This window comes from Hyperolius riggenbachi, chromosome 8 (assembly GCF_040937935.1).
Source record: "Hyperolius riggenbachi isolate aHypRig1 chromosome 8, aHypRig1.pri, whole genome shotgun sequence".
NCBI classification, from domain to species: domain Eukaryota; kingdom Metazoa; phylum Chordata; class Amphibia; order Anura; family Hyperoliidae; genus Hyperolius; species Hyperolius riggenbachi.
The window spans coordinates 148,809,584-148,835,252 of NC_090653.1; the positions used below are offsets into that span (position 1 = coordinate 148,809,584).

Sequence of the window (25,669 nt, forward strand, 5' to 3'; positions counted from 1 at the left end):
AAGCAATTTGCATGACAAGTGGATGCAAATCCATCCACAGCAGCGAGCTGACAGAAAAAGGCCTGTTACCCCCGGACTTGCATTATGCAAGCTGCCTAAGAAACTATCCAAATGTCCAGGGAAACAAGGCCAGCAGAGCAGATCCTGACAATTATCAATCGAGCCATCAGCGGCTCGATTGATAATATAAAACGAGCCGTGTATGCCCAGCATAAGATTAGCTACAGAGGATCATGTTACCTCTGCATATTTTTGTTTTACTGAAGTACACTTTTACAATGCAATACTGCTATAGATTCTATTTGTATTAGCATTGTGGATTTATATAACACTTTTTTAAACACTACACTGTTTTCTACAGTGCTTTACATGGTTTATGGAGTATGCAGTCATGTGACTAACTGTCCCTCAGAGGAGCTCGCAATCTAATCTCTACCATAGCCATATGTCCCTATCATTGACAACGGCCAATTTGGAGGGGGAGGAGGGGGGTTAATTTATCTGTTTGTTTTTTGGGATGTGGGAGGAAACAGCAGTGCCCATAGGAAACCCACACAAACTCCATGCAGATAGTGTCTTAAGGTGCCCATACACTCGTCAGATTGGCAGCAGATAGATAAGAAATGCATCTGATGATCTATCTGATGCGTTTTTAGAACATTTTTTACCAGGGTAGAATTCCAATAGATTTCAGTTTGAAATCTATTGAAATTCGATCTAATGGCATTTTTTTGCCATCAGATTTCCATTAAGGCCAATGCAAACTGATAAGCAATCTCATCAGATCGACCTAAATTTTCCACCCTGCCAGTTCAATGGAAATCCATCGAAATCGATCGAAATCGGCCATCGATTGGTCGATTGGCCAACCGATTTGCAAATGATCAATCGATCGATCGGGATCGATCGGTCAGCCAGAAAATCGGCTGAGTGTATGGGCCCCTTTAGTCTAAATCGGCAGGGACCCTACCGCTGCAAGGTGAGAATGTTATCCACTAGGCCCCCATACTGACCTGTGCTGTGTTCATTTTTTTTTGAAAGAGTTCTTTTGATATAGTCTGTCTTATGTAATGAACATACAGTATTTTACACAGGTGCCGTAAGTCTTTGTTATGTAAATGTCACTGGCTGCACTTCTAGTAGATTCCCTGCAGCACAATATTATACAGATACCTGCAGATTATCTGTAAGGCTAAGGGCTGGTTCAGACGGACGTTTGCAGAGCGTTTACTGCCAGCGTTCGGGGCTTGGCGTTAAACGCTCCCATTCAAGTGAATGGGAGCGTTTGTACCAAGCTTTTACGTGCGTTTGCACAAACGCGGCGTTCGGGTCCCGATTTTCACTGGCGTTCAAGGAGCCCCTGGAAGCTACATGTTGCTTCCAGGGGCGGTTAACCGCGACGGGTAATGTCCCTCTAGGGGAAGAAAAAACGCGAACGCATCCGAACGCAATGCGAACGCTGCTGAAAGCCTGAACGCATCACGAATGCAACGCCAACGAACGCGACGCCTCCAAACGTCCGTCTGAACCAGCCCTTAGTGTGTTCCCTGCCTAAACATTTTTGTTTTCTCTTGTCCATGTCTGTTTCCTGCTGCCGATCTAATCTTTTCCATCATTTTTCAGCTTTTCTGGTTTCCTGGTTGGCTTAGATTTAATTCACAAAGTCTGTAGTGTGTTGTTTTTCTTTTTCTGAAGCCTCCATTCTCCAGATCTTTCTTGTGCTTTCTTGTATCTTTGTGCCTGTTAGTTGTCACAGCTGTTGACATTCTTCTTTCCTTCTATAGTGTTGGGCAGGCACCATCCGGCTCTATATATAGCACCATGTGCTCGGCCTACACTAGGCAATCCTGATATAGGTCAGTCTGTTCCCAGTTTCTAAACCGCTGTTCTTCCCAAAATCCCAGGTAATGATTTGTAGTGCTCAGATTACAGACCTTTCTTGTAGACTTGTCATTCTAATCATGTGGATTTTATTTATTTATCTATAACAGCCTTTACAGTGCCTTTGTCTTAATTATTTACTTATTTTCCTTGTGATATTATATGTTGTATTCTTACCATTTATACAGGACAGTCTATTTATTTGCAGTACTGTTGTAATTGACTTGTCATTCAGTCTTTGAAATTAGACCAAGCATGAATCACTCAGCTAATTCTAGTGTATGATGTTTATTTATTTGGAAATCCATAACTTGTCTTGGAAGGAGTGTGATTTTAGTGGAGTTAGTATGTTATAATATGTTGATTTAAATATATGATTTTAATGTTTGCCTGCCAACATTTACGTGTGTAGCATTTGTGGTCTTATGTCTCTCTTACTATCCCGAGTTTCTTTCTCTGTGTGGATTTTGACTATTGGAATGAAAAGGAGAATATGTATTTGCATTATTTTATGAAGTATATAGCTATTGAATACTGATTACTATGCATGGGTATTGTTTCCTTGTGCATGAATATATTTATATCTACAACTAAATGTAATTAATGAAGAAATTAATGTGATTGATTATTTTGAAAAGCTAGGCCATAGTATAACCAATGTTTTTAGTTTACTTTCTAAGAAAAAGTCACATATTGTTATCCTGTAGCAACAAGAGGAAATATATAAAGGCCGTGTGATCCAGAGAAATGTTGAGAACAGGTACCGGTAGTCCCCGGTTAACAAATGAGAGAGGGACTGTAGGTTTGTTCTTAACCTGAATCCATTCTTAAGTCAGAACACTGTGCCATCTCTGTCCCCTGTACCTCTGTGTCACCTCTGGTTCCCCCTGCCTTCAGTGTCCCCCTCTGTGCCACCTCTGCCCCCCCATTGTGTCACCTCTGTCCCTGTTCCCTCGGTGACTCCATCTGTGCCACCTCCCCTCTGTGCCTCCACTGTGTATCTCTCTGCTTCCACTGCATCCCTCTGTACCCCCTCTGATCCCTGTCCCCTTTGTGCCTCCTTCTGTCCCCCTTTATCCAGGACTGGATTATTTTTTATTATTATTATTTATTGTATTTATAAAGCGCCAACATATTACGCAGTGCTGGACATTAATTTAGGTTACAGACAATATTTAGGGGTGACATACAGCAATAAGACAATACAGGAATACAAGAAAACCAGATCACACAGCACAGTATGAGTACAAGGTAATGCTTAGTCAGTCACTGGAGGGGAGCATGGAGATTAGGCAAGTTAGGTTCACTCAGATGCATAGCATAGGTTCACAGTAATGGAGGTGCATGATCAGGTAGGACACAAAAGGAGGAGGACCCTGCCCAAAAGGCTTACAATATAGAGGGAGAGGTAGGGACACGAGAGGTAGGGGACCAGAGTTCAGCTGTGGGTTTAGCGCAATTGTGAGGGGTGGTAGGCCAGAGTGAAAAGGTGAGTTTTGAGGGCCTTCTTGAAGGTGTTGAAGGAGGGGGCTGCCCTAATGGGTGGATGTAGGGAGTTCCATAGTGTTGGAGCGGCACTTGAGAAGTCTTGGAGGCGTGCATGGGACTGGGTGATGCGGGGGAAGGTCAGGCGAAGTTCATTGGAGGAGCGGAGTGAGCGGCTTGGTGTGTATCTTTGAGTAAGATCAGAAATGTAGGTTGAACAGGTTTTGTGGATGGATTTGTAGGTCAGACACAATATCTTGAATCTGATTCTGGACTGGATAGGAAGCCAGTGGAGGGATTCTCGGAGGGGAGCCTCCCTGGTGGAGCGTTGGGAGGACTAGGAGTGGATAATTCTGGCTGCCGCATTCATGATGGACTGCAGTGGGGTTATTCGGGTCATAGGGAGACCAGACAGAAGGGCATTGCAGTAGTCAAGGCGGGAAATTATGAGGGCGTGGATGAGGAGTTTGGTGGTGGCAGGGGTCAGGAAAGGGCGAATCTTACAGATGTTACGAAGGTGGAAGATGCAGGACTTTGTGAGGTTTTGGATGTGGGGAGTGAAGGAGAGTGCGGAGTCCAGGGTGACACCCAGACAGCGGGCTTGAGAGGTAGGGCGAATGGTAGTGTGGTTAACAGTGACCTGCACATCTGGGAGGTCCTGGGATGACCGGGGTGGGAAGATCATAAATTCCGTTTTGTCTAGATTTAGTTTCAGGAACCTAGCGGACATCCAGGCGGAGATGGCAGATAGGCAGGAGGAGACCTTGTCCATGGTAGTGGATCTAAGGTTTGCTGTAAACTGTGTATGCAGAACTTGGAACTCTCTATATAGCATAGTGTACCGCAACAAAATGTAATTTCACGGTTTAAAAAAAAAAAATATTTTACTTGTTCCCATTTTTGTGCCATTTGTCACGGCGGGTCGTTTGAAAGTTTGTAGTTCGTAAGTCAGTGACTACCTGTATATAGAAGGGACAGTGCTGAGTCTCTTGTAAAAATTCTGCCTGCCTGGCAGCTAAATGATCATCTGCTTTTGGTACTCTCTGAATTACCCGCCCAGAACAAGATTTGGGGCTTGATTCACAAAGCGGTGCAAAGTGTTTGCACGCCTGTGAAAAGCCCTTTATCACGCCTAAACTCAGTTTAGGCGTGATAAGAAGAAACTCCCGCGCGCAGCACAAATCGGTGATAACTCAGCTTTGCACCGCTTATCACGCCTAAAGTATTTTAGGCGTGATAACTGAGTTATCACCGCTTTGTGAATCAGGGCCTTGGTGTTTTACTCTTTGCTGTCTCCTCTGCCTATGTGTTTGTTTCAGACTAGTGGCTGTGAGAGATCGCGGAAAAGCCGCCGCATGTACTGGCAGTAAGGCGGCTGTTTCCGCGTCCAACGCAGCGGTTCGCACGCGGCAGCATGCGTCTGGTGTGGCTGGGTCTGTTAGTTCACACAGATGGATGGAGAGCTACGCGCGCGCGCGCCAGAAGTCAGGACCTTTATACCAGCAGCAGAGGTATCAGTTGATCCCGACGATCAGCTGATTCCTGCTGGACTCCAGATTGGCTGAGGGGCTCAGGTGGGGCGGCAGAGTCCTGCAACTATATATATAGCTTGCTTGTCAGTTGCTGGTTGTCTGCCATTGCGAACACTTACGTGGAAGCATTCAGACCATAGTCAGATCCTACAGTGTGTTTGAGGACCTGGGAATTCACACTGAGCCAGATTTCTTCTGTTTATATAGGTGTTATACTCCAGACTAGTTCCAGGGTGCTGAGACCACGGACCTCGCACCCAAAACTAGGGAACTGTATTATCATTAGTGTTATTCTCCAGACTAGTTCCAGGGTGCTGAGACCACGGACCTCGCACCCAAGACTAGGGAACTGTATTATCATTTGTGTTATTCTCCAGACTAGTTCCAGGGTGCTGAGACCACGGACCTCGCACCCAAGACTAGGGAACTGTATTATCATTTGTGTTATTCTCCAGACTAGTTCCAGGGTGCTGAGACCACGGACCTCGCACCTAAGACTAGGGAACTGTATAATCAGTTGTGTTATACTCCAGACTAGTTCCAGGGTGCTGAGAACACGGACCTCGCACCCAAGACTAGGGAACTGTATTATCATTTGTGTTATTCTCCAGACCTGCTTGTGACGCCCATCTTCCAGGGGTCACTAGCCACTGGGTCTTCTTGCTACTCAGCCTGGGACTCCGCCCCCTTGGATGTCTCAGGCTGCTCCAAGATCTCTGCACTTCCAAAGGGAGGTATTTCTCATACTGCCAAGGCCCACCTGCTCCTCGGGTGGTCCTCACTCAAAGTTATTACTGTTGCACTAAACACTCACACTATATAGGTGTCCAGAGGTTAGCAATATATCTGTATTATCGGTGATTCTGCAGATCATTAATAATCGGGAATATATCTGCATTCTTGGTGATACTGCAGATCACCAATAATCAGATTCTCTCTGCGTGCTGACACCAATCGTTACAGAGTGGCAGACCCAAACCAAATGGACGCACTGTATAGGCATGTTGAAGTTCTGGCTACCGCAGTAAACAATCTTTCCGGGGTAGTTTTGAACCAACAGTCCCAGATCAGTCAGCTTTTTGGGGCTATTCAGGAACTTCAATCAGCTATAAACTCAGTGCGGTCTCCTCCAGCCACGGACATCCGTATGTCCGTACCTGAAAAATTTTCTGGCCATAGATTTGACTTTCGAAATTTCAGAAATAGAGTGTTGTCTTACTTTGAGTTGAGGCCTAATTCATCGGGAACCGAGGCACAGAGAATTACGTTTATTAAAACTCTGTTGTCAGGGGATTCCCAGACCCGGGCATATAGTCTCCAGACAGGGCATGAGGCCCTAGCCTCAGTTGAGGAATTTTTTAAAGCAATGGCTATAATTTATGATGATCCGCACATTGCCTCTACCACTGAGCGGAAGCTCAAGACGTTGCGGCAGGGCAAGGTTGAAAATTACGCAGCTGAGTTCAGGAAATGGGCAGTATCGGCGAGATGGGGCTCATTTGCACTGTTGGACTGTTTTTTGGCAGGGTTGTCGGATGCAGTTTATGATGTGATGATTGGACATCCTGAGCCCAAATCTGTAGATGAGGCAATTTCGTTGGCCGTGCAGATAGATCGCCGTTTGCGCTATCAGACACAGGTTCGTGGTAGGAATGATAGAAGGTCTGTCTTACACAACTCTTCTAGATCCCCATCACCCGCAGAGGAGCCGATGCAAATCGGGTATTCAGAGTTGAGTCAGGTGAAAAAGACTCACAGAGGGCCAAGAAAACGCAATCTAGATGGTGCTAAGGGGCCAGGAGAATGTTGCCGTCTGGGGTTGGTCAACACTATAGGCGAGCAGTCTTTATATTACGCAGCTGAGTTCAGGAAATGGGCAGTATCGGCGAGATGGGGCTCATTTGCACTGTTGGACTGTTTTTTTGAGGCAATTTCGTTGGCCGTGCAGATAGATCGCCGTTTGCGCTATCAGACACAGGTTCGTGGTAGGAATGATAGAAGGTCTGTCTTACACAACTCTTCTAGATCCCCATCACCCGCAGAGGAGCCGATGCAAATCGGGTATTCAGAGTTGAGTCAGGTGAAAAAGACTCACAGAGGGCCAAGAAAACGCAATCTAGATGGTGCTAAGGTGCTATTGATGATTCTGCAGATCATCAATAATCGGGTATATATCTGCATTCTTGGTAATACTGCAGATCACCAATAATCAGATTCTCTTTGCGTGCTGACACCGCTCGTTACAGTAGCTTAAAGGAAACCCAAAGTGAGAGTGATATGGAGGCTGCCATATTTATTTAGTTTTAAACAATGCAAGTTGCCTGGTTGTCCTCCTGATCCTTACTGCACATAATTGGCAATGTTTAACCACTTCACCACTGAGGGGATTTACCCCCTGACCACCAGAGAAATTTTCACCTTTCAGCTCTCCTTCCATTCATTTGTCTATAGCTTTATCATTACTTATCACAATTAAATGAACTATATCTTGTTATTTTCACCACCAATTAGGCTTTCTTTAGGTGGGACATTATGGCAAGAATTATTTTATTCTAAATGTGTTTTAATGGGAAAATAGGAAAAATGAGGGTAAAAATTCATTATTTTTCAGTTTTCGGCCATTATAGTTTTTAAATAATGCATGCTTCTGTAATTAAAACCCATGAAATGTATTTGCCCTTTTGTCCCGGTTATAAAACCGTTTAAATTATGTCCCTATCACAATGTTTGGCGACAATATTTTATTTGGAAATAAAGGTGCATTTTTTTCAGTTTTGCGTCCATCCCTAATTACAAGCCCATAGTTTATAAAGTAACAGTGTTGTACCCTCCTGACATAAATATTTAAAAAGTTCAGTCCCTAAGGTAACTATTTATGTATTTTTTTTTATTGTAAATTTTTTTAATTACAAAAAAAAAAAAATTGGGAATGTGGGAGGTAATGAGTTAATATTTTGTTTAAAAGTAATTTATTTGTTTGTGAAAAATGTTTAGGGTGTAGTTTTACTATTTGGCCACAAGATGGCCACAGTAACTTTTTGTTTAATGCGACCTCCAAGCGTCCTTCCGCACTCTTGGAGGAAGTACTAGGAGGCTGGGTAAGTGTTTTTTTTTCTCACAATGATCGCGCTGCTCATCGGAGAGCAGCGGATCATTGCAGGGGATCAGTGAATAATGGTGCACAGTGCCTATGCATAGAAATGGCGCCGCATTAAAAAGATACGCTTATCGCTATTTATCGTTAGTACTGCATAATAATGGCGCACAGGGAAAAAAAGAAGAAAAACGGCATAGAGTAACGTTATTTATCAATAGTGGCACACACTAACGGTATTTATCAATAGTGGCACACACTAACGTTATTTATCAATAGTGGCACACACTAACGTTATTTATCAATAGCGCCCTACATAAGCCAAACTGCAGAAGTTATTTAACTGCAAAACGATGAATGGATTTAATGTAACACTGTCAAGGTTAGGGTTAGGCACCACTGGGGGGGGTCTTAGGGTTAGGCACCACCAGGGGGGTGGTTAGGGTTAGGCACCACCAGGGGGGTGGTTAGGGTTAGGCAGCACCAGGGGGGTGGTTAGGGTAGGCACCACTGGGGGTGGGTCTTAGGGTTAGGCACCACCGGGGGGGGGTTAGGGTTAGGCACCACCAGGGGGGTGGTTAGGGTTAGGCACCACCGGGGGGTTTAGGGGTTAGGGATAGGTACAGAGAGGGTTCTGTGTGTTAACGCTAAATAACAATAAGGCTTTAACGCAAAATAACAATAAGGCTTTAACGTTAAATAGCGATAAGCGGCAAACGGATTAGCGGCAACACTGTGCGCCATTATTCACAGGCGCCATTTTCAGATGGATGGCATTGCAGGGCTTAGATCAACGAACGGGAATGGATTTTCCCGTTCATTGATCTCCGGGCGAGCGGCGTGTTTACGAGCGGGCAAGTGGCGTGTTTACGAGCGGGAGTGCGGGCAGCGGCGGGAGCGCGGAAAGTACGGATTTCTCCGTCCCTGGGGGTTAAAGGATGGAAAAAGGGACGGAGAAATTCGTACGGGCGGGGGTAAAGTGATTAAAATAAAATAAATATGGCAGCCTCCATATCACTCTCACCTTGGGTTCACTTTAAACTACTGTAGTCAAAAGTTCAGCAAAAAGGCTAGGCATATTACGTTTAAAAAAATAAATAAATAAAAAGCGTACAAAAGTAGCTGTTGAGGTACTCTTTAATAATTTTGTTTAAGATGAAACCCGTTCTTACAGCAGGCATGCTTAAAGTACCACTGTCACGAAAATCTTAAAATGTAAGATATATGTAAACACATACAAATAAGTACATTTCTTCCAGAGTAAAATGAGCAATGAAGTACTTTTCTCCTATGTTGCTGTCACTTATAGTAGGTAGCAGAAATCTGACATTACCGGCAGATTTTGGGCTAGTCCATCTCTCCATAGGGGATTCTCAGCATGGCCTTTATTCTTTTTAAAGACACTCCCTGAAAAAGATTTATACAAATATGCTGTCCAGCCTTCCTGCTCACCATACACCTTTTTTTTTGGAAGTTGGACAGAGCAACTGCCATTCACTGCTTTTGAAAAAAACCCTGAGAACCCCCCCATAAGGAGATGGGCTAGTCCAAAACCTGTTGGTTCTGTCAGATTTCTACTACTTACTGTAAGTGACAGTAACAACGGGGAAAAATAATGTATGGCTCATTTTACTCTGAAAAAAGTGTACATTTTAAGATTTTCATGACAGTGGTCCTTTAAAATGCCATTTTTCAGATAAAGATAGCTGGAAAGGGTTATTCATTGTCTTGTAGCTTTATGGTTAGTGTTCCGGCTGCAGAGACTGTGTTCACTCACATCCTGTCTAATGACAGGTGGAGACCGAAACAAGATAAAAAGGTAAATTCAATGGTGCCACCAAGAGCAGAGTGAAGAGTTAGGATTTTATGACTCTCTTTTACCCCATTGTGTAGATTTTCTTGCACTTCCTGTCCCCTAATGAATGGGAACCTAGCAGAAAGTGATTACAAAATATCTCTTTAAAGAAAACCTGTGATTTTAAAAACAAAAAAGTTACATACTTACCTCAGTAGAGGGAAGCCTCTGGATCCTCCAGATGATCCTCCGATACTTCTTGCACCTACCACTGGTTGCCATGACCCTCTTCTTCCTTAAGCTGCTCTCCCGTCCATGTATGAGCACGGCCATATTGCGCAGATGTAATGACAGCCCATGCTTCCACAGTAGCGCAGAGCTGCTCATGCATGGAGGAAAAAGCCATAAACGAGTGTCTCTATGCTTCTGTATGGGCTGTCACTGCACCTGCACTCGTACATGGACAGGAGCGCAGCTCTTCAGATATTTTTATAGGGTCCAATGGCTGGAATAGCGAGCTCAAGGGGATGGGGAAAGCCTCAGCATTATATAGAGGCTTCCCTCTTCTAAGGTGAGTACCTAACTTTTCCCTCAAATTTTGCTTCAGGTACACTTTAACAGTCTATAAACCGGGGGCTGTAGGAGCCTCCTCTCACCTACCTCTTGTGCAGAGTTAAAGTGCATGGAAGCATTGTTATATTTACCTAGTCCACACTGCATCAGATTTCCTCTTCCTCCAGGCATCTGCGCCCTGTATGCTGAGATCCTCTGGCACCCAATGCACAGAGATGGGACAAGGTCCTCCAGCACCCAAGGCTGAGACACCAAAGTGCGCCCCTCCACCCCTCCCACCCCAGCTGGCACACACTGATTGCTATTAGACTAAGAGGGCCACAGGGCTCACAACCTCCCCAACACCTTAATCTCTAGTTATCTGGCTTGCAGTCACTGCCATGTATCCCCTTTTCTTATTTCTTTCTGCTTCATACACAATTAGGAATGACAGCTGAATGAATTGTGCGCCCCCTCCTACACTGCGCCCTGAGGCTGGAGCCTCTCCAGCCTATGCCTCGGCCCGGCCCTGCCAATGCATGTCATGTCATCAGGAGCCTCAGGGGGTTAGCATGCAGTACGTGGTTCTGAGGAGAAAGAGGAGACCAGCGGCAGCATGGACTAGGTAAATATAACAGCTGTCTCTGCACTCTCTGCACGTGAGGAAGGGGGAGTGGAACAGCTGATCTGGACGGCCATGAGGTGGGGTTCTGGCCATGAGGGGGAACTCATCACGATATCTCTGCAAGGGGCCTGGACCACCGAACCTATTCTCCTGAAGGTAGTACTAGAGTTTAACATTTAATTTGTCTACTGTTTTTTTTCTGCTGTCCCTGTTGGGGGTACATTTTAAACTTACCTGGTCCTGCTCCTGTTTGGTTGGTGGTGTGGTGAGCGGTGTTTCCCCCTTTTTGTATATACATTTTACATTTCTCCTCTTGCAAACTTTGTATGGTTTATTTAATTATATTGGAATCTTGATATCTGTGCGGTTGTATACCTGACCTCACCTATCATCTTACAGCCGATTGAAATCTCCTCAGCTACATATTCCTGTACAATCTAATTATTGGCTCCACTGGGTATTCTTCAGTCATCCGGTCAAGATGAGCTGTCAAGGCCTAAGTGAAACATCGGACAACTCTACTGATTATGTGCTTTGTTACAACAAGGGGTGTGGACAGCGCTTCCTCCCTAGCAACAATTCTGCAGGTCAGTATAAAGAGGTGTAAGAGAGATGGGAAGGTATTTTTATGGAAAATCCACGTGAGAGGACAAGAAGGATCTTGTATGTACTTCCTTTTAAACATGCCATTGATCTGGCTGTTTTGATTTCTGTTGTATGAGTCACAAATCTGAAGGCATCATATGATCTGCATATAAAATTCCGATTCATTGATGTGAAAGGGGCCTATTAATTAAAAATTGAAGACAATAAAAGAGAAGGCTAGACAGATGGTAGGAGTGCCAGTCTGTTAGTTGGAAGGTCACAAAGCAGTAAATTACAAAAGTCCAGACAAGATATTATAGGAGCATGCACTAATATTTTAGTAGTGTCCTGGGTGAGGTCAGATGAGATTTATGTTTTGAGTTGGAGATGAAAGGAGCTAGTTAGAATGTGAAGGTGAGGAATAAATGAGAGAGAGGATTCAAATATTACCCAAAGCAACGAGGTTGAGGAACTGAGGTTGTAGGGATGTTATTAACATTTATTGTTATATCGGGCAGATAAGTGGACAGAGGCAATGGAAAAAAGATAAGTTTTACTCATACAGTATTTAGTTTTAGGAAGCAAGAGGAAATGAAAGAGGCTAATAGCACACAAGCAATTAAAAAGACATGTAAGTTTTTATTGAAAAACAAATGAATTAATGAAGTTATTATACATGTAAATGGCAAAAAGGAAGGGACCAATGACAGAGCCATGAGGTACCCCCGCAGATAATGGATGTGAAGAGGAGATATGATTTGATAATGATTAAGGAGAGTCTGAAGCGAGAATAGATCTCACTTCAGACCTCATATATAGCAGGGGCATGTGTGCCCCTGCTAAAACGCCGCTATCCCGCGGCTTAACGGGGGTCCCTGTCCCCCCAAATCCCCTTCGTAATGCGGGGGAGCGCTTCTGCATTGGGGCAGGGCTAACCGCCGCAGCCCTGCCCCACGCGCGTCTGTCAGCGCGTATCTCCGCCTCTCCCCCGCCCCTCTCAGTCTTCCTTCACTGAGAGGGGCGGGGGAGAGGCGGCGATGCGCGTCTGATAGACGCGACTGGAGGCAGGACTGCGGCCGTTAGCCCTTGCCTCCAGGAAGCAAAGTCCACGACCAACTTTGCGACCAACTTTTGCGGGGGGTGGGTTGGGGGTGAAGGGAACCCCGTTTAGCCGCGGGATAGCGGCGTTTTAGCAGGGGCACAGAGCTGAAGCGAGATTTAGTCTCGCTTCAGTGTCTCTTTAAGTAACTGTACAAGACCTTCCAGAAAGCTTGGATATTATCCAGGAGTGAGCAAGGCCCTTTATACCTAAAGATGAGAGTATCTCTAAGAGTAAGGTGTGATCAACAGTATAAAATGCAGAGAACAGATTATGACGGATGGGTATGGAATAATGGCCTGTGGTTGTAGCTGAAAGAAGATCATTGGCCACTTTAATAAGCGCTCTTTATGTGGTGTGGTTGGAGAGAAAGCCAGACTGAATTTGATCAATGCAGGGAGTTAGAAGATAAATAATTGCTTAATTCAGCATGGATATGGTCAGGGGCGCCTGGTCCACCAGGCTGACCAAGTGGTCGCTGGGATGGCGTGCGGGGGGGGGGGGACCATTCCCACCCCCCCAGATTGTGTGACCTCTGGGTGGTGAACTGTCCTCCAGCAGGCAGAGCAGGGCTACGGGAAGATGATGTCCGAAGCCCTGTACTGGAGACTGTTTGTTTCTCCAGTACAGGGCTTTGGGCGCCATCTTCCCATAGCCCTGCTCTCTGCATGTCAGCACGGCTGCACAGGAGTTTAACAGCCAGAGCCGGGGGAGCTGTTGCGTGCCAGAGGGAGGCTGAGAGGAGTCTTCTGCAGGTGAGTAAATGCTTTTTTTTTACAGGTGCATTATGTTCTGGTGAAATGCTTCCCACATCATGATTATTTTCTGGTGAAACATTCCTGGTTACGATGACTTTCTGGTGGAAGATTGCCGCATACCAATTATTTTATTGTGAAAGATTGCTGCATTACAATTATTTTATGGTGAAAGATTGCCGCATTACAATTATTTTATGGTGAAAGATTGCGATTATTGTATGGTAAAAGATTGCCGCTTTACGATTATTTTATGATGAAAGTTTGCCGCTTTACGATTATTTTATGGTGAAAGATTCCTGCATTACGATTATTTTATGGTGAAAGATTGCCGCATTATGAATATTTTATGGTGAAATATTGCTACATTAGAATTATTTTATGGTCAAACATTTCTTGCATTACAATTATTTTCATGGGGGGGAGGCGCCATAGGTTTTCTCGATTATTTTATGGTGAAAGATTGCTGCATTACGATTATTTTATGGTGAAAGATTGCCGCATTACAATTATTTTATGGTGAAAGATTGACGCATAACAATTATTTTCTGGTGAAACATTGCTCCATTACGATTATTTTATGGTGAAAGAATGCCGCTTTATTATTTATTTTATGGTGAAAGATTGCCGCTTTACGATTATTGTATGGTGAAAGATTGCCGCTTTACGATTATTTTCTGGTGAAAGATTGCTGCATTACGAATATTTTATGATGAAAGATTGACGCATTACGAATATTTTATGGTGAAATATTGCTACATTAGGATTATTTTATGGTGAAACATTTCTTGCGTTATGATAATTTTCATGGGAGGGGGGAGGCGCCACAGGTTTTCTCGTCTGGAGTGACAAAAATGGCTAGAGATGCCCCTGGATGTGGTGTTTTAGGATGTGGATTTAAAGGGGAGAAGTGACCAGGGCAGAAGCAGGGAGTGCGGTGGGATCTACAGATGATTTTTTTTTTAAGTAATGGTGTAATGACAGTCTTTTTGAATGAAGGATGGGAAGATGCCAGTGGAAAGGGATAGGTTGAATCAGGGGCAAACGCAGGATTTTTAAGGGAGGGGATTCCTGAAAGGTCCAGAAGCACTTATGTCCCTGAGTGCATCCAAAGACAGGTAGCTCCATACTGCCCATGCACAAAAGTCCGCTGGCGTATTACGGAGCTGCCTATCTTTGGAAGTACTGAAGGATGGCTTCTGGAAGCAGCAAATTTGAATGGGGAACAGCGCTGGAAAAACTTCCCGAGAGAGGAACGGGAGATAGACTTAGTTTAGACAATTCACATAGTGTCACATAGTGTCACAAAGCGTAAGCGATAGCCATATGCAGGGATATATGCATCTGCGAAAGATGTCGACGCTATATAAATACTAAATAATAATAATATTAGCATCTGTAAATAAGCTACATATCAATTCAGAGGATAGAAACAAATTTCAAGTCTCACAAACTAATTCCAGTAGAAGGATACATACAGTATATTGTCAGTATATAGATCAGTACATCAGCTCCAAGGCTTGAAAAGGGACAAAAGAATTTGGCACCAAAAGACTTGTTCCTCTGTAAAAGGAACAGCTAGTACCCAGTTTTTACAAAAGTGATACAAAGGGCTCATTCACACTAGGCAACGCATGCATGAACGCAATTTCATACATGCATTGTAATGTGCTAAATCGCATAGGTCGGCAGCTTCCATTGTATTAAAAAAAAAGCATGACAATGCATACGTCGTGTGCGATGATGTTCCCGGCTTAGTTCCAACGCCGCACATGGGAACGCAAACTGTACTGTGAATGGTGACATGAAAGTCTATAAACTTTCATGCTACCTGCATTGCAGGCATTATGTGTGGTGCTGTCTGTTATGACTGACTGTCACCGCACATAGTGTGAATGAGCCCTAAAGCAATACCAATACCAACTGCCATCTATATAGTATCTTCAGCAATGAATAGACAAACAAACTCATGCAGTTGTGCTGGGCCTTTTAAAGAGAACGTGAGGTGGGTTCTAACAATGCTATCAGCATACAGCATACAGAGGCTGGGTCTGCATATACTGCCCACTCTGTTGCTATACTGATCCCCCATAACACTCCCCTCCCCCCCCCCCCCCCCCCCCCGCACGCTCTGCTATGCCCTCATAAATCATCAGCCGAGCTGTCGACACACAGCGTGTCACAGCCGGCTGTTTATCTCTGCATCTGTCAGTCTCGCCTGCCTCCTCCATAGCTCCGGTCCCCGCCCGCGTCCCTTCCCTCCCCGTTGATTGGAGCGAAGGGACGCAGGCGGGGACAGGTGCAACAGATGCAGAGATAAATGCAGACAGATGCAGAGATAAACAGCTGGCTGCAACACGCTGTGTGTCCACAGCTCGGCTGATGATTTATGGGGGCATAGCAGAGTGCAGGGGGGCTTAGGGGGGATCGGTATAGCAACGGAGGCTGGGCAGTATATGCAGACCCAGCCTCTGTGTGCTGATAGCATTGTTAGAACCCACCTCGGGTTCTCTTTAACACCTAACTTTACAACACAGCATAGAAAGCAAACATATCTCCACATTTAATGTTCATATCAGAAGACACACTTTTTGACACAAAGGTACAATTCATGGCAGCACGGACACATCCAGCCAGCACTAGGGAAGGGGGAAAACAAGGGTGAATGAGGGAGAGAGGAGGAGTGGAGAGGCTGAGATAAAGCAGCCTACATCACACAGAGGCTACTTGCCAGTAATGTACTGTCCCTGCCAGCCTCTCACACAAGCTGCAGGCAGCCCTCCTGAAGGTTAGGGACTGTCAAAAACTTTTCAACCTGTGAAATACCATATGTAGCTGTCCACATGCAGTCTTTACAATGTGGAGAGAGATGAGTTTTTCCCACAGACCCTGCAGGAGACAAGCCTCTGTATATTTACCAGCTTGCCTGCTTCAGCGATTTCAGGGAATTTTTTTGTAAAGGTACACGAATCTCAAGGGGGTATTCCAGACATCTGTAACCCCCTGCTGAATGCGCCAGTGTTGAATAGTGATGTTACTACAGGGATGAAGAATGAGGATAGCCATGGAATGAGATGGGAGGGAATAGGATCCAAAGAACAGGGATAGGATTTGGAGATTAGAGAGGAGAGATAATGTTCAGACATTGGAGAGAAAGCAGATACAGAGCAGTCGGAGGGCTATAGATGGGATTTAAGGGCTGCATGGGAAAACCACTTCAGATTTTGTCAATGTGATCAGTGAAGCATGTTGTAAATTCTTCAGCTGATAAGCATGAAGAAGGAGGAGGCGGATGGAGAAGGGAGTTAAAAGTGCTAAGGAAGTGTCTTGTTTAGCATAGTTGTCTGAATTTTTATGTTCCTATACTCATCTGTGACTCTTTACAGCTCCACAGAATATGTTGTTTCTTTATAAATCAATAATTATGACTCTTACCTCCAAATCATTACCAACTAAAAACTAATATCTCTCTACCCTTTTCCCTAACACTAATCCTTCCTAAAATCAGCACCTAATTCTAGCCAATAACACTAAAAACTAAACCTAGCTAATACTAACCTTTTATTGTATTCATTGGTTGTGCATGGTGTTGGCCACAGAACAGGCAAAACAGCACACTATTTTAGTCTGTTTTAGCTTAGTGCGGGTGTTAAATGCTGGGGATACACGGTACGTTTCTGTACCGTGTATCGACAAGGTGATCCGGCCAGCTGATAATATTCAGCTGGCCCGATCATGCCGCTCGACCCGCGCCCGCTCGATTCCCGTCGGTGGACTATGGCAGGGAATCGAGCGGTGATAAGTAAGCGCCGGCGGGGACGAGCGGCACTCGATCCGCGTGCACGCATGGACGAGCGGGGATGCGCCGGCATCGAGCCGCTGGCTCGATTCGGCGCATAAAATGAACAGTGTATGCCCGGCATTAGCTGTAGAATGGATGTCAATTTAACGTGTGCCACAGTCAACTGATTCAAGTGAGGATTGCCGAAAGGTTAAAACTTGCAGTTACAAGATGCTTAATTTAAGTTGCTATTGTGTATGTATCACCTTAATCACTAAACCACTACTTCATTAAAGCACCTGCCTAGGTTGCCTGGTGGAGGATTATGCTGCTCTGGCCTTTATAACCCTCTCTGTTAAGGTGTCCTTCAATCTTTCAAGGACCCCACTATAATCTAATATGAACCAGGTGAACACTGCAAACATTCACCACCTAACAGACAATAAAAAAAATCCAGCCAGGTTTTTGAATAACTTTGTTCTCCCACTCAGAGTATCACCACAACACAAGGCAAACCAAACTGCAATAGTAATTTCTATAGCTCTTTCACTTCCTATTTCCTATCAGAAGGATTGGGTCTATGGAACTAACTAGCCCATTAGGAATAGATGTGATGGATTTTGGAGGCTACATGGAATATATTGTCTTCATGTTCCTGTATCTTTTCTCCCCGTAGATTCTTGTATGTTTCACCCAGGCTATCCAATATTTCATGATGCCCTGAAGGTCAGTAGGCAGATAGACAGCACCCATTCAAAGTCTAGCTGTCCATCATCTTACTGTTACTAACCTTGTTTCTGTTTCAGGGCTGGTCCTGCTGTCGGAAGCGCACAACAGATTTCTCTGAATTTCTAGCTATTAAGGTAACTGTCTTTTCTTAATGTCACTGACCACCCTCTTTCAAAGGTATTATGGACAATCCTCATCTGAAAATGCTGATTATATTAGACAAGACAAGACAAATAACATTTATATTGCGCTTATGTCCTGGCGGACTCAAAGCACTTGAGCTGCAGCCACTAGGGCGCGCTCTGTAGGCAGCAGCAGTGTTAGGGAGTCTAGCCCAATGACTCCTTACGGAATAGCTGCTGGCCTACTGAGCAGGAAAAGCCGAAACCCAGGCCTCCTGTTTGCAGTCTACAACCTCCTGAGACTTCTCTTGGCTGACCTGACTCATAGAAAGAATTTATCAGCTAGGTGGGATTTACTCAGCTGATTGATAGTTTCACTTTTGAGGCTGTGGAAATTTTTAATTTAGTCTTTCCATCATAACGAGTAGTGAATAAGTGTGTTTGGCCATCTCAGTCTTTTCTATTCAAAAAAAGGATCCTTTAGTGGTAGACTATAACTGACTATTGCAATCTGATGCTTCTGACTGGCTTTACTCTTAGGGCCTGAGCCCACTAACGCAGTAGTGTCCACTTTTCAGCATCTGTAACATTGATGTGTTGCTGAAAAGCGGACAAAACTGCGTTAGTGGGCTCAGGCCCTTATACAATGAGTTTTCAGTTCTTAATTCATCTAACAACTTCATTAAAGGCTTATTCCAGAGCAGGGAATGCTTATTTCACATTGAGCAGTGAAGGAGAGGAGCTCTGTCTGTTTTTTTTACTGCTGCCAGTGCCCTTTTTTAACAAGCTTTTCAATTACTTTCTCTAAAAAATGGCCACCACAGCTCTAATGTGAACCATTACAGTGACATGACCAAGAACAGGAAATGAGAGACCGCAACAAAAATGATCTAGCAATCTTTTTAGTGCATCATTCTATTTGGAGACATTCCACTTCCTGTCAGCAGAAGAAAGTTGGAAAATGTATCCAACACATGAAAACAAACCACAATAAAAGTTAGACCTTGGAGGACACCTGTAAACAAGCAAAATTCTCTTTTGCAATGGCCCGACTGGCTGCCTCGGCCAAAAACACTCTAGTGTTGTGTATGAGGCTTACCCCTCCCAATTGTAGCTGTTCCACCCTGTTATTCCCTCCTCCCCCTTTATAACAGCATGCATTGCAAGTCTTTAGCCTTGCAATTCGTCTGTACAGCACTCGACCCTGAACTGTCACCTGGGGAATCGAGTCCTAATGTTGGTGACATACTTTATGCAAGCTAATATACCTTTACCTTTTCAGTGTTTCTATTTAACTGGTTTGCTTCTTTATTATAGGGATGCACCAAGGGTCCGCACAGCAATGAGAAACCAGTAGAATCTCTACAACCTGATATCTCTGGGAGTAAAAATTGTTCAGATGGTTCAAAAGCATGCAAAGAGATAATTATGCAAGGGCCGAAATCTGCAGAAATGATGCTGAAGGAAAGACCCAGGTAACATCACACAGTGTCCATAAACGTATTGCTAGATGGCCTCCTGTAGGTGTTAATGTGTGAATGAGAGCATGCAGTCATTATGTCTGAAACGCACAAATTCATTGATGCGAGAAGACAGCTAACAGGTCATGCTTTGGAAAACATATGAAATTATGGCAGTGCTTTGGGTTTCCTTCTGTAGCAGCGAATGACCAGCTAAGGAGCTGTGGGCCCCGATGAAGGTTTTACAATGGGGCCCCCAAGCACTCTGTACATAACAATTGATACGCACACCAAAACCTGCCAATGGCAACTACAGTGTCAGAGGTGCAAGAAGGGGATGGGGAACAGTTTGTTGATGATTACCACTATTCAAAGTATCTATAGAAGTGACTATTATGAGCACAGGACCAATAGAGAGCTAATACTGTAGTGGAGGGAAGGCCCTTCAGGGCCCCGATGTGGTTGCAACCTCTGCAACCCCTATTGCTACGCCCCTGCGAATGACCACAAATAGTTCTACAACAATGTTAGAACCAGCACGCAGGGGCGTAGCAATAGGGGTTGCAGAGGTTGAGACCGCTTTGGGGCCCTTAGGCCAAACACAGTATTAGCTCTCTATTTGTTCTGTGCTCATAATAATCACTTCTATAGATGCTTCGAATAGCGGTAATCATTAACAAACTGTTACCCACCCCCTTTTTGCACCTCTGACACTGTAGTTGCCATTGGCAGGTTTTGGTGTGCCATATCAATTGTTATGCATAGAGTGCATCAGGGCCCATCAGGGCCCATAGCTCATTAGCTACACCACTGCCAGCACGTCTTTCTGTCATTAACTAATAAGTCTTCTAAGTAAGTTCAGTATCAATCCATGCCCATAACTGATCATAAACCCTTCATCAACACTAACCTTGTGCTGGGCATACACGGTGCGTTTCTGCTGCTTGATTCTCCGCTCGATTGTTTTTGCCGCTCGATTCTGCAGTCAGTTCTCTTATCTTCCGCATGGTTTTTTTTCTTATCTTTTTCCATTCACTTCTATCAGGAATCGAGCGGCAAAACGATCGAACGGGAGATTGGACATGTCGGAAATTATCGATCTAACCATCTATCTGCCTTAAAAACGAACCGTGTATTCCCAGTATTACATCCAAATGCATACATAATATACTGTAAAAGATGATCAATGAGAAGTTATTATTTCTAACTTGCCTGAAAAATTGATGCAATTTGCAGGTAGCTTGGAACTGGGACAACAAAATGTGCAGCATCAAACTACATCTGATTTGCTGAATGCCAATCTGCACACAAGGGGCTTGATTCACTAAACCGTGATAACTCAAATATCACACCTTATCAAAGATATCACACCTTTACAAAGTTAACATGCCTTATCAGAGTAGTATAGCGAGTGCTACGAACTTATGCCTGCTAACTGGCTATGGCACTCGTCCTGCCCTGAGCCCCTGCGGGTTCGTAGCGCTCACTATGCTTCTCTGATAAGGCGTGTTAACTTTCATAAGGTGTGATATCTTTGATAAGGTGTGATATTTGAGTTATCACGGTTTAGTGAATCAAGCCAATGGGCTTGATTCAGAAAAGAGTGCTAAGTGTTAGCACACCAGTGAAAAGCCACTTTGCATGTGCTAACATGCTTTGCACGTGCTAACATGCTTTGCACGTGCTAACTAGGGTGCTAAGTAGTTAGCACATGCAACCTACTTAGCACTGTAGTTAGCACAAGTAAACTACTTAGCACCCTAGTTTTTTTTAAAAAATAAGTGTTTATTCAACAAAGAAAAGGAACATATGACAGAATATGCAGTGTAGCAGTGCGCCTCCTAACTTTCCCAACAGTCTGTAAACAAAGTATATAGCTTCAGCATCAATTATCACTGTAGAAGATGAGAGGTATTGTTAACAATAATATAATGATCGTCACATAATATTTAGAGCTCAGATTGAATTTAAATTTCCAAATATTCTATCTTTTACAAGATCATAATTAGCAAGACCAGGGGTATCTAACCATGGAGCTTAGCACCCTAGTTAGCACGGTGCTAAGTAGTAGCTTGCATGTGCTAACTACGGTGCTAAGTTTGCATGTGCTAACTACGGTGCTAAGTAGTTTGTATGAGCTAACTACTTAGCACTCTAGTTAGCACACCCTTTAGGCGTGCTAACTGGGTTAGCACCGTTTACTGAATCGAGCCCAATGTTTGTTAAATCTGCTTGCAATATGGGGGTGTTTCCTTTCCTTCTGGAGAGAGTGCTGCTTGTGTAATTTTTCCACATTAGGTGCAATTGTTTGTGGTGGCAACTTGATTGGGTGACAATTTACCCTTTGCTCATTGGCTGATTTTTCATTAAAGTGCAGATATAAAGAGGCAGCATGTCTCTGTGATCATTTGAATGGCTAAGCAGCTTGAGAAAGGGCATAATGCCTAAAACAGTGGGCTATCGCTGCACTTGGTTTTTGCCCTTGATGATTCCTACATTGGATGCAACACAATAGGGATAGGTGCCCAGAGGTGAATAAAACTAAGTTAAAAGCACTAAAATAGAAAAGGGGGCGGTGGCTTACCTCAATAATAACAGTCACATATGTCAATAAAATTTATTAAGCACAGGCAATGAGTTTCGAGGGTCTGAGCTCACTTCCTCAGGCCAAGTACAGCGCCAAAGGATTATCAAGCCAGCTTTTTAAGCACACTGTACTTGGCCTGAGAAAGTGAGCTCAGACCAACGAAACGCATTGTCTGTGCTTAATACATTCTATTGACATATGTGACTGTCATTATTGAGGTAAGCCACCTCCCCTTTTTTCTATTTTAGTGCTTTTAACTTAGTTTTATACACTTCTAGGTGCCTTTTCTCCTTATTGTGTTGCTATACACCCCCTACCATCTGGGTCTGGAGGGGGTTCAGAAGAACCACCTCGTGTGGGCATGTGAATGTTTTTTACCACAAGAGGGAGACCACAACCAGTCCTGGCTGCCCCAACCCAACACCCCCCCCCCCCCGAGTGGAGTCGGGTTATACATTTCCACCTGCCTAAAGCAGTTGGCTGCCCCTCATGCAACCTATCTCTGTGAGTAATATTTCATCACATCCTAATTTCTCTAAGTTTACATATTGCGCTCTTTGGGCTCCCATTGTCCGTGTTCTCTTTTTCTAAGGTGCTGAGACACCCTACACTTTTTTGTTCCTTCCTACATTAAATGGATTGAAATATTTTCTAATAAAGAGCTGATTTATTACATTATGGTTCTGACCAGGACTTTTGCATGTTTTGTATTGCAGTCCTAGTGACTGTAGACTGTAGGTCTTGGCACAGTATGTCTCTTTACCTTACCCTCTCAGAATTTTTATTGAAGGAGTGGAGACTTGGGAGCCTCTCCAGGCTCTAAGACATTGGCCAACTGTTCAGTTTAATCAATAATAATTGTGGAAAATATATCCTGGCGTATAAGACTACTTTTTAACGCTTGAAAATCTTCTGAAAAGTCAAAGTTCATCTTATACGCCGGCTGTCTTTGATGCCAGGTGATAATCGATGCTGATATGCGATGCGCATATGGGACATGCTGGTGTTTACGAGATGCTGATATGTGATGCGCATACGCGACATGCTGATTATTAATTACCGGGTGCTGTAGATATGCTAGGGAGAGCTCATCGCTTACACTGCAAGGTCTGGGACGCCCAGTGTATGGAAGAAAGAGATTGCACTGTGCCCATAAAACACACCTCTTCCACCCGTCTGGCCCACCCTATCCTGCTACTGCCTCTCAAGGGCGGGCCAGACGGGTGGAAGAGGTGTGTTTTATGGGCACAGCACAATCTATTCTTCCATACCGCTCTGATAAACAGGGAGACAAGGAGAGCTGACCAATCTGCTTATGGAGAAGGAGAGTTGACCAATACAACCAGTCAATAGCCTAATACTGTTATTTACTGGGTACCACATACAGTACAGCACCAGTATCTATTCATCCATAGCACCAGTATATGATTTTTTTTAATTTATTGCGCATTGGAAATGGGATAGTCTTATACGGTGAGTATATCTCAAACTCTATATTTTAAAAATACATCCCAAGGTGAGAACATCACATCCCTGCTGACCAATAAGATATGTGGGATCGGGTACTGTACTTTGTAAAAATAATATTACCGTCCTTTGTTTGCAAGTAGGTAAATAAATACAGTAGTTTCCAAAGTCCAACAATTTCTCAAATAGTGGCTTGTTATGCAGACAAATATGTTTCAATAATTTTAACAGTGTGAAGGCACCAGTCCTTTTTGGGCTTCCACTATTCCCTTTTCAAGTTTAAACTGTATAATTTGTAAAGTAAAACAATCAATAGTATAGATTCTCCTAGATAGAAAAGGCCATCAAAGATACTAAAGATATCAGCCAGGGCAATCCCAAAATGAAGATCCTGACACTGCAGCAAAGTCACCAGTGTGTCCAGTTTGCCTTACGGGAAGCGCCTTCCTGCCTCAATTACAGTATTTACTTAAAAGGGGGCTAGCCAGAGCAGGTAGCCTCAATTACTGCTGTTCTCCACCGCTCCTGTGGCCAAATATCAGCTACTTTCACTTTCAGTGACCCCTGCGATCACGACGCTGTAAGCTAAATTCTGTGTCTAATTACAGAGCAGAGTGCTGCGAGGCGGGCGCAGCAGGGGGAGAGGAAGTGTACCTCTCTTGCAAGGGACGCCCCTTCCCCTCGAGATTGCGGACAAGCTACATGTCAGCAATTTCAGGGGGTGACAGTGGAGTGTGTGTGTGTGTGTATACAGTGGCTTGCAAAAGTATTCAGCCCCCTTAAAGTTTTCCACATTTTGTCACATTACTGCCACAAACATGTATCAATTTTATTGGAATTCCACGTGAAAGACCAGTACAAAGTGGTGTACACGGGAGAAGTGGAATGAAAATCATACATGATTCCAAACATTTTTTACAAATAAATAACTGCAAAGTGGGATGTGCGTAATTATTCAGCCCCCTTTGGTCTGAGTGCAGTCAGTTGCCTATAGATATTGCCTGATGAGCGCTAATGACTAAATAGAGTACATCTGTGTGTAATCTAATGTCAGTACAAATACAGCTGCTCTGTGACAGCCTCAGAGGTTGCCTAAGAGAATATTGGGAGCAACAACACCATGAAGCCCAAAGAACACACCAGACAGGTCAGGGATAAAGTTATTGAGAAATTTAAAGCAGGCTTAGGCTACAAAATGATTTCCAAAGCCTTGAACATCCCACGGGGCACTGTTCAAGCGATCATTCAGAAATGGAAGGAGTGTGGCACAACTGTAAACCTACCAAGACAAGGCTGTGTACTTAAACTCACAGGCCGAACAAGGAGAGCGCTGATCAAAAATGCAGTCAAGAGGCCCATGGTTACTCCGACGAGCTGCAGAGATCTACAACTCAGGTGGGGTAATCTGTCCATAGGACAACTATTAGTCATACACTGCACAAAGTTGGTTCTTATGGAAGAGTGACAAGAAGAAAGCCATTGCTAACAGAAAAGCATAAGAAGTCCCGTTTGCAGTTTGCCACAAGCCATGTGGGGAACACAGCAAACATGTGGAAGAAGATGCTCTGGTTGGATGAGACCAAAATGGAACTTTTTGGCCAAAATGCAAAATGCTATGTGTGGCAGAAACCCAACACTGCTCATCACTCTGAACACACCATCCCCACTGTGGTGGCAGCATCATGCTCAGGGGGTGCATCTCTTCAGCAGGGACAGGGAAGCTGGTCAAAGTTGATGGGAAAATGGATGGAGCCAAATACAGGGCAATCTTGGAAGAAAACCTCTTGGACTCTGCAAAAGACTTGAGACTAGAGCGGAGGTTCACCTTCCAGCAGGACAACAACCCTAAACATAAAGCCAGGGCAATAATGGAATGGTTTAAAACAAAACATATCCATGTGTTAGAATGGCCCAGTCAAAGTCCAGATCTAAATTCAATCGAGAATCTGTGGCAAGATCTGAAAACTGCTGTTCACAAACGCTGTCCATCTAATCTGACTGAGCTGGAGCTGTTTTGCAAAGAAGAATGGGCAAGGATTTCAGTCTCTAGATGTACAAAGCTGGTAGAGACATACCCTAAAAGACTGGAAGCTGTAATTGCAGCAAAAGGTGGTTCTACA

General features: G+C 44.1%; 1 protein-coding gene across 1 annotated transcript in view; it reads left to right on the plus strand.

Annotated features, from left to right (window-relative positions):
• The first annotated feature begins 1,806 nt into the window (after positions 1–1,806).
• The window catches only part of LOC137528341 (cysteine and histidine-rich domain-containing protein 1-like), a 58,537-nt gene continuing 34,674 nt past the window's right edge, over positions 1,807–25,669 (plus strand). The window contains exons 1-5 of the mRNA XM_068249620.1: positions 1,807–1,904; positions 11,364–11,551; positions 17,861–17,910; positions 17,991–18,047; positions 19,353–19,510. Coding sequence (XP_068105721.1) covers positions 11,446–11,551; positions 17,861–17,910; positions 17,991–18,047; positions 19,353–19,510 — 371 coding nt within the window. The 5' untranslated portion in view covers positions 1,807–1,904; positions 11,364–11,445. The remainder of the gene's footprint in view (positions 1,905–11,363; positions 11,552–17,860; positions 17,911–17,990; positions 18,048–19,352; positions 19,511–25,669) is intronic.